General features: G+C 42.1%; 1 protein-coding gene and 1 pseudogene across 1 annotated transcript in view; one reads left to right on the top strand and one right to left on the bottom strand.

Annotated features, from left to right (window-relative positions):
• Window positions 1-9,975, bottom strand: part of Senp7 (SUMO specific peptidase 7) — a 110,039-nt gene that overhangs the window by 71,119 nt on the left and 28,945 nt on the right. The window contains exon 4 of the mRNA XM_026787658.1: window positions 4,379-4,476. Within this exon, the coding sequence (XP_026643459.1) occupies window positions 4,379-4,476 (98 nt within the window). The remainder of the gene's footprint in view (window positions 1-4,378; window positions 4,477-9,975) is intronic.
• Window positions 4,972-9,975, top strand: part of LOC113455444 — a 24,922-nt pseudogene continuing 19,918 nt past the window's right edge.

The raw sequence follows: 9,975 nt of genomic DNA, 5'->3' as shown, positions 1-9,975 counted from the left end.
AAAAAAAGAAGTGGCACTGTTAGGAGATGGACTTTGTTAGAGTAGGTGTGGCCTTGTTGAAGAAAGTGTGTCACTATGGGGATGGGCTTTGAGGTCTCCTTTGCTCAAGCTATGCTCAGTGTGACACACAGTTCAATTCCTGTTGCCTGCGGATCAAGATGTAGAACTCTTAGCTCTTTCTCCAGCACCATGTCTGCCTGCATGTCACCATGTCCCACCACGATGATAATGGACTAAACCTCTGAACTGTAAGCCACCCACAATTAAATGTTTTCCTTGACCAAAATGTTACAAGAACAATCTCTAGGCAACATACTAAATTCTCCTCTGAAACATCCTGAACCAGGCCCCCACTGTTCAATCACTCTCCACTGTCTTCCATGCTCCTACTAGTATGGCCCATTAAGCAGTGCTTACCGTATTCCACTGCTTTCATAACCCAAACTCCCAAGGTCCAAATTTCTCCAACAAAACATGGCCTATCACAGAAATACCACCAGTCCCTGGTACCAACTTCTGTCTTAGTTAAGGTTTCTATTACTGTAAAAAGATACCATGACCATGGTAACACTTATAAAGAAAAAAATTTTAGTTGTGGGTGGCTTACAGTTTCAGAGATTAAATCCATTATCATGACAGGATATGGTAGGACATGGCAGCATGCAGGAAGACATGCTGCCGGAAAAGGAGCTGAGAGTTCTACATCTTGGTCTTCAGGCAGCAGAGGCAACTGTCACACTAGACGTAGCTTCAGTATAGAAGACTTCAAAGCTCACCACCATAATGATACATTTCTTCCAACAAGGCCATACCTACTCCAAAAAAGCCACACCTTCTCAGGTCATTTTCTTTAAAATTACCACACAGACTATACATCCATCAATGGCTGAGTGGATAAAGAAAAAGTGATATATTAACATAATATTACTCAACTGTTAAAAAAGATCAAAAGTGGTATATTAACCTAATATAATATTACTCAACTGTTAAAAAAATAAAATTCTCAGGTAAATAGATGGAGCTAAAAAAAAAAATCATCCTGGGTGAAGTAACCTGGACCCAGAAAGACAATATGATATATATTCACTTATATGTGGATGTTAGCTGTTAAGTTCCATGTAACCACTGATGTTAGGTAGAGTAAGGAACAAGCGGAGAGAGTAGGATCACCCCAGGAGGGAAAAAAAGAATACATAGATATGAAAGGATTGGGAGGAGGAAAGGGATGAAATAGAAGAATCAAACAGACAGGGAAAGGGAAAAAGAGGGCCAGGGAGGGAATACAAAGAGAAACAGCTAAAACTAAGAACCATCTGAGGGGTCATATGGAAACCTAATACAGTAAAAACTTCCTAAAATATAGACATGTATGCAGGTGATCTAAATGGAATTGTCAAATAAAAAGGGAGATGGAACCCCAACTAGACATCTCTCGTCACCAAATGAAGCCTCTAGTTCCAGATGGACTACATCTAATTGAGCTGTTGGTCAAAGCCCCACGGGTACCCTAAACAATCCAGGCTATTGCCAAGGCCATTGGCTGCTCTTCACAAAAAAAGAAGAAGAAAAGACCCTACTGCCAAAGATAATGCCTACAAAACTCACTCAACACAGAGAAGTTGAGCTGGTGCCCAACTAGAGCTTTCACCCCTACTGACTAGTGTTTGTGGTACCGCAAGTTACTCTGCATACCACCGAAACAAGGTAGATACCTACCAGCTATAAACACTTCAGTCTACAATGGTGGCATGCATGCAAGACGCACTAGTACAACAGTGGCACTAACCAGCTTGTGGACATAACCAACCAGTATCTGGTTAGGTTTAAGGCACACTCCACAGGTGGAACCCATCCCCAACAGTGCTCAGATGCCATTAACCTGAGACTAGATAGGCCAGGGACCTAGGGGAAAGCGAAGTACTATTGTTCTGCTAAAGGAAAATGGCAATAAAATGGCTCCTAAGAGCATTCTGCTATATTCATAGACCAGTGTTTTGCTCGCCATCAGAGAAGATTTCTCCTGCAGGAGGTAGGGAAATAAATATAGAAACCCACAGCTCGACAATATGCAGACTGTGAGAGACCTTGGAATACTCAGTTCAAAATGGGATGTATCTATCAATTCCCTCATCTCAGGGCTCAGGGGACCCTGTGAAAGGAAGTAAGAGCCAAGGGAATAGAGAACACCATGGAAACAAGACCTTCTAAACACAGCAGGATTGATCACATATGAACTCACAGAGACTGTGGCAGCATGCATGTTCTTCACATGCACTCTCTGACCTCTGCCCCCCACACAAAATAAATACAAAAAAACTAACTCACATCCAGGCATGGATGCACACCTTTAATTCCAGCATTTGGGAGGAGAGGCAGGAGAACCTGGGCTACAAAGAGAAAACCTGTCAGAAAGAGAGAGAGAGAGAGAGAGAGAGAGAGAGAGAGAGAGAGAGAGAGAGAGAGAAATTATCTTACTATCAAAATGAAGTACATGGGGAATATAGAGAAGATAGTGGGCTAGAAGCTACCTTCATTTTAGCCAAGAAAGGACAGCATAAGAAATAAGAGACTTGCTGGGCAGTGGTGGCGCACACCTTTAATCCCAGCACTCAGGAGGCAGAGGAAGGTGGAGCTCTGTGAGTTCAAGCCAGCTTAGTCTACAGAGCAAATTCCAGGACAGCCAGGGTTGTTACACAGAGAAACCCTGTCTTGAAAAACCAAAAAAGAAAAAAGAAAAGAAATAACAGACTCTATTCAGAAAGAGAAGAAGAGCTTCAGAAATCCAGAAAGGAAATGAAACATCAGAAAGGTGTGGGAAAAAAGACGGACAACAATCAGATGAGAAGTAAGGTAAACACAGTGTCATCTGGGCTCCCTGGCAAGGGGTGGGAAGCAGAAATCACTTCCAAAAGTTGAGAGATGGGCAATCCTACCCTCAAGCGCATAGCCCTCACAAGTCTCAAACCCAGTGGCAAGTTTTGGTTGAGACAGAGCTCGGACAAAGATAAGTCCCAGTTTTCTACTATCTGATCTGATGAGTGCTGCCAGACAGCATCCTGAAAGACAGCCTAGCACGTAAAAACTGTGCTACCGTGGGGGACTGAGAAAGCTAACACCCTACAGAGAGGATCCACGGAGGCAGTGATAGAAGCAGCTGGCCAGGGGTTATCTTATCAACTGGGATTAATTTAATCATGAGGCTGAGGCCAAGAACATTTTAAACTCTAGAGCTAACTACTTACTGTTCACTGCCACAGAGTTCAAGAGGTCTGACATTCCAGGGATGTACCTGAGACCCACATCTGCTACAGCAGGTTTTCAAAGTCCATCGTACACTGGCTAATATTATGTCAACTTGACTCAAGCTAGAGTTACTGAAGAAGAGGGAGCCTGAGTTGAGAAATTCTTCCCTAAGGCTGGGCTACAGGCAAGCCTGTAGGACATTTTTCTTAGTGATCTGAGTGGGAAGCCCCAGCCCGCTGTGGGTGGGGCCACGGCTGGGCAAGTGGTCTTAGGTTCCATAAGAAAGCAGGCTGAACAGCCAGTAAGCCGTACCTACCACCCCATGGCCTCTGCATCAGGCCTTGCCTCCAGGTTCCTGCCCTGTTTAGGTTTGTGCCCTGACTTCCTTTAAGGATGAACATCAATATGAAAGCATAAACCAAATAAGCCCTTTCCTCCTCACGCTGGCTTTGGTCACAGTGTTCCATTATAGCAACCTATGATGAAGCCTAGTTAGCAACCCTAAGACAAAACGACAGCTCCTTTGCCTATAATGATTTCAGTAATGTGATTGCTTCCTGACACACTAGGCAGACTCCCTCCAGCTAAGCATGAGTCACCCTGGGAATATGACATAACCTATCCCTGGAGGATGAAGAGCCTACCTAGACACAAGAGTTGCTGAATGGTGTCCCTTTTAAACCACTGATGACAAATATGAATCAAGAATTATTATCAGGGGCTGGAGAGATGGCTCAGTGGTTAAGAACACTGAGTGCTCTTCCAGAGGACCTGGGTTCAATTGCTAGCACCCACATGGCAGCTCACAATTGTCTGTAACTCCAGTTCCAGGGGGTCTGGCATCCTCACACAGACATGCAGGCAAACTGCCAATGAACATAAAATTTTTTAAAAAATTATTATCAGCCTATAATCCTTACATTGTCAGCTAAAGCTTATCAAGATGCACAAAACAATTAGCAAAGACAATCAATAATCACAGAAAGTTAAATCTTACATGGATCTTAGAGGACATTGAGTTCAAACCCTTCTACCTTAAATGTTAACTGAGACTCAACAAGCATCAAATAATCATTCCTGTTCACACTGTTTATGCATTGTATCAACCGATCCTACACATAAATACCTATCTTACCTTTCTGGTGATGCCTTAGAAGTGACAGGATGCCCATGGACACCTTTTTTGGTTTTGTGGTCTAGACAGATGACTTTATTTCTTAGGTTTCTTGTCCACTAAGGAAAAAAATTGACAAAAAATATAATAATGTGATTAAGGGTACTTGTATTTTTACTTAGATATTTAAGACAATTAGTCCAATTCCTTTTTGCTTATTAATTTTTATCTTATGTGTATGAGTGTTTTGTCTACATGTGTGTCTGTGAGTTACACTGAGTACCTGGTGCCTGAGGAGGCCAGGAGACAGTGTCAGGTACCCTGGAACTGGAGTTACAAATGGTTGTGAGCTGCCACGTGGGGCTTAGAATCAAACCTGGGCCCTGGGCAAGAGCATCTACTACTTTTCACTACTGAGCCAAATCTTCAGCCCCCGAACCACATTCTTAATAGTACAGAGAGAAAACTAAATGCAGTCTACAAAATACTGCCTTTTTCCAAGAGTTGAAATATAAAAATATACTAAAACTATAAGAAAACATATTAAAATATTAACATTAATCAGAAATCAAGATTGAGATTATAAAACTTAAATAACAATAATAGTTGCGGCTATGTTAGAAGGAAGTGGTAATGGGTTAAGGGAGTAGCTCAGAGGTAAAACACTTGCCTAACATGCACACATTGCCTTGTACGCACAAGGCAATGGGCTAACCTATGTATGCTTTAATTACTTCATTTTGAAATATGTTATATGATATAGCACAATTACTACAGGCCAGATTAAATAAGAGCTGTGTCTATGAAGTGAATACATTTATAACAATTAGAAAAAATTAAAAGTGATTCGTTGTGAATTGCTATACGTGAAATAACAAGACCCATCATCAGGGTTTAGGTTTCCTATGACTAGAAGTTAAAATTTGGCTTATTAGTAGATAGTGGCATATGCCTGTAACTCCAGTACTCAGGAAGTGAAGGCAGGAGGATCAGGTCAAGGCACCCCCAGCTACACACTGAGTTAAGTCACGCTAGGATACATGGGACTCTGTTTTAAAAATAAAAGGATAAAAAGAAGTTTAATATATTTTGTGGACCTAAGCACATAAGTTATTTATTCTCTTGGCCTTTGTTTCCTTATTCAAAAATGGTCATGATGATAAGAATAACTACTTTATCCTGAGAATGTGAGCATGCATGTATGCATGTGGCAGGAGATATGGTGTAGTATGTATGCACACACCTGTGTGCACGTGCATGACCAGCTATCTTTCTCTATTGTGCTCCACCTTCTTTTTGAGACAAAGTGACTTTTACTGAATGTGAGACTGAGCATTTTGGTTAAGCTGGCTGGCCAGTAAGCTCCAAGAGCTGTTCTATACCCATTCCCCCAAAGTTGCAACTCTGGCCATGAAACATCACTCCTGTTCTTCCGAGGGACACAGAGATCTGAACTCTGGTACTCGTGCATGCACAGAGAGCGCTTTTATCCACTGAGCCATCTCCCAGCCCATCAGCAATTTCTTTGAAAACATGTGGCATCATCTCAGATGTAGTTTTAATGACTTACGTACACTTCATCTAAAAGATATTTGTACATACTCTTGTAGTAAAATTGTTCATAATATTCAAAAGATGAAGCAACTCAAATGTGCATCAAGAGACGAAAGGTTAAACAAAATGAGGCATATTATTTACACGTAAACACATGGCATTTAAACAGTAAGCCTTACATTACAGAAAGAGGAAGCTTCTGAGTCTGGTGGCATAACCTGTAATCCCAGCATTTAAGGAAGTGAAGGCAAGATGGTCACGAGTACCAGGCTAGCCTAGTCACATGGTAAGACCATGTTTTCAAACATTTTCTTAAATGAAGGAGATTCTGAAACATGCTACAATATGAGCGAGTCTTGGCATTACTCTAAGTGAAATAATGCAGCAATAAGAGGACAAATATTGGATAGTTCCATTCAAATAACGTACTTATTGTAACCAAATTTATAGACAGAGGAGTGAGACTGAGGTGAGACAGTAAGAAACTATATTTTTAGGATTTATTTATTTTATTGTGCACTGGTGTTTTGCCTGCATGTAAGTCTGTCTGTGTGAGGGGGTCAGACCCTCTGGAAATGAAGTTACAGTTTTGAGCTGCCATGTGGGTGCTGGGAATTGAACTTGAGTCCTCTGGAAAATCAGCCAGTGTTTTTAACCTCTGAGTCATCTCTCCAGCCCAAGGAACTATTAGTTAATGGGTACAATGTTTCATTTTGCAGGATGGATGGTCTTGATAGTTGAATAACAACAAAAATGTATGAAGTGTCACTAAACTCTTAAAATGATTGAGGGGGCATAAAAATGGCAGCCGCCCCCATGATCTGGGGGTATCCTGTTTATCTAGCACTTTGGATGATGATTCTGGCAGCCAGCTCTGGTGACTCAGTCCACAGCTGTGGTTCCAAAGGGAACCAGAAACATTTCACAATCCTACCCAAATACGGAGCAGCTGCTTTGGGATAAGCCAGGAAAGCAGGGTTGGATATGCCTCAGGACCACCAGAACCATCCTATACAGATGACCTGTACAGCTGGTGCCTTTGGTTGCCACACTCCCCCTGAGGGTGATGCTTGAGTGTCACCTCTTTCAAAGGAGAGACTAACACAGAGAACTGAGCAATTAAAGAAGAATATGGCATCACAATTGCCAATCTGAAAGATAAAAGAATTTGACACTAATTTTAAAACAAAGGATATCTCTGGAAAACCTAAGGATATCGTCATTGAAGCTGACCTTTGTCTAAACAACTTGGACCATGACCAGCTTTGTAACTCAGTAACATAATACTTTTCTAAACATGGTCTGGGACCTGAAATATAAAATTCTCCATTGAAGCTTTATGGAATCTTTAGAGCCAGCCCAGGTGGTTCAGGTTTGATGCTCAAGCCTGGAGAACCAAAACCATGTGTAATCGTCAGGTCACCACACAGTTGCACACAAGCAGCCTCTGGCCCCATCTATGATCTACTTGGCAGGCTGATATAAGGATAAGAGGTGCTCAAGACTGTCCTGGAGTGTGTGTTTGGAACCTGCATAGCAAGACTGTGCTTCCACGGACATCCCCTCAGCAGCTGTCCTCAAGACACTGGTGATTCCTGGTCCTTAGCTGAAACCATGGGAGGACTATGAAGAAACACAAGGAGAGGCCTCAGCTAGCTTGATGGCAAAAATGACTCCTGAAGGGTACTCAGGTGATAGGGCCTCTAGAGGCTACAAAGGCACGCAACCCTGTAGACCTCCCTTGCTTTCTCCTGCCCTAACCTTGGTCTTTCCAGAAGACCCACCCTCACAACCATGGCTGGTGTCTAGGATACCCAGCATGGGTCACTTTCTTCTTAAAACCATTTGTTTAGCTTTTGAGTCTAATTGAAAAGCAGTTATGTAAGAGAGCAAACATTTGCTACCATGTTCTTTCTCCCTCTTCCAGCAGCTAACAGTTCCCAATAGCTCCACAGCTAGGGGTAGGACTGTGTGCCCAACTCCTCTGACCATGCTGGTGGCATTTGGTCTGGCTTGGGCCTGCACAGGTTTTCTGCATGCTGCCATAACCACTGTGAGCTTGCTCCCATGTGCAGCTGCCCTGCTCTGCCAATGTCTCCTGTAGTCATTTTACCACCTCTGGCTTCGGCCCCTTTTCCATAATGATCCCTGAGCCTTAGAGTTTTGCAATACATCTGTTCCTTTAGGCTAAGAAATCACTGCTGGCATTGCCATTGCTCGTGGTTATCCTCCAGACTCCACAGTAACACCTATTACTGAAGACACCACACGACTGAATCATAGAACATGGCAGAATCAAGCTGGTACCACCTGGACACTTCATCCCTTCCTATTCAGCTTTCATAGTGCTGGACGGTGCTATGCACACTATCGGAAGAAACAGGAACCATCAGTCTTAGCCACCATGCGACAGACTTCCTACACTATCCTGCTGTGGGAACTCTGTTCCCAGAGAACTTTGTCTACTCCCCTTGCCAAAGGAATGCCTCTGCCTCCCAAAGGAATGCCACAGGTAAGATGTTCCCTCCCCTCCCCCCTCATCAGTTTAGCATGCTCAAGGGCATCAGGCAAACAGCCCCTCAGCCATGGAAGCTTCTGCATCTGAGCCCATCTGGCGCTAGTGATGAGAACCAGGCTATATTGTTCACTGTTTCTCTGTCCCTGCTTGGAACTTGGAGTTATCTAGAATAAGAGTTGCGCAGAATGCTCGTAAGACACTCTTGTGCAACATCACCTGGACTCTGCTCGTTTGGTTGAATCCTGAATTCTACTGCAATCCCTGGCAGCGGTAACGAGGCAGAGAGGGGAGAATCTTGATAAATCTTCTCGAGCTGTAAACCATACAAGCTACAATGATTGGCCTGTCAAGACATGTCCACTGGTGCAATAGTGGCGTGAACATCATGGGAGCAATCAACCACTTTCTAATGGACTTTAAATCTCACTCCACAAGATAAAACCCATACCTGGCACCATTATAAGGTCATAAATCAGGCATGCATAAGGTACACTTAAAACTGAAAACCAAAGATCCTAATCTCCAGGTTCTATTCTAACATATATTAGAAATAAGCTACAATAAATCTTTAATTGCATAGAAAATCGAAAGCAACACATAAGAAAATAAAAACTTATTTACTAAAATATTTTAAACATATCAAATAAAACAATATATTTTAAACGTGAATTTACCCCCTTGGGGAACTTCCAGCATTCTGAGCCTCTGAGTTTGGACAATGGTGACTGAGCAAGAACATCCTCTGACTTTACAGCTAACAACTTTGTTATCTGAAACCAGGACAAGAAAACAATTAGTTTAACTGAAAGGTATAGAAGAACGGAGTCAACTAACAGAGGCACTGTCTATTGCTCTACAGAAATACTCTAATAGTTTTAAAGATGTCAATTAAATTCTTAATTTATAAGCAATTAAGTCCAGTTGTATTAAAAATATCTTCTCATGAGCAAAAAATTAGGTAAATGAAGGATCATACTAGCTAGCCAGGTGGTGGTGGCATATGCCTTTCATCCCAGCACTCAGGAGACAGAGGTTGGTGGATCTTTGTAAGTTCGAGGCCAGCCTGGTCTACATAGTGAGCTCCAGGACAGCCAGGGCTACACAGAGAAACCCTGTCTTGAAAAGAATCACACTAGCTTCCTAAATACTATTCTCTTGCCTGGTCTCTTCCCCTTCTAATCTAAAAAGCAAGCTATAGTTACAGAACACGCAAAGGTACTCATGACTGTAATACCCAAAATAGAACAAAGGCATTCGTCACTTATAAGTAAAACTCTGTACATTCATGGCTGTTTCACATCACCCACAGATTTCAAACTCTGTAACTCAACTTTAGGGAGTTGCTAAGTTTTCTTTAGACATATTGCATTATTTGGTATCTCTAGATGTTTTTCTATAGTATTTCTTCAATCTAGGTTGCTCTTCCAGGTATTTTTTATGAAATACTCTGGACTTGTCTGAAAGCTATCTTCATAAGCATCATCTTTACTTGAAGCCACACCCTTCTCTGTATGTTAGAGTTTAGTACATTTATTTATTTTTTTTT

This window comes from Microtus ochrogaster, chromosome 2 (genome assembly GCF_000317375.1).
Source record: "Microtus ochrogaster isolate Prairie Vole_2 chromosome 2, MicOch1.0, whole genome shotgun sequence".
NCBI classification, from domain to species: Eukaryota; Metazoa; Chordata; class Mammalia; order Rodentia; family Cricetidae; genus Microtus; species Microtus ochrogaster.
The sequence above is the reverse complement of the archived record's forward strand: the minus strand, read 5'-3'. Positions and strand labels throughout refer to the sequence as shown.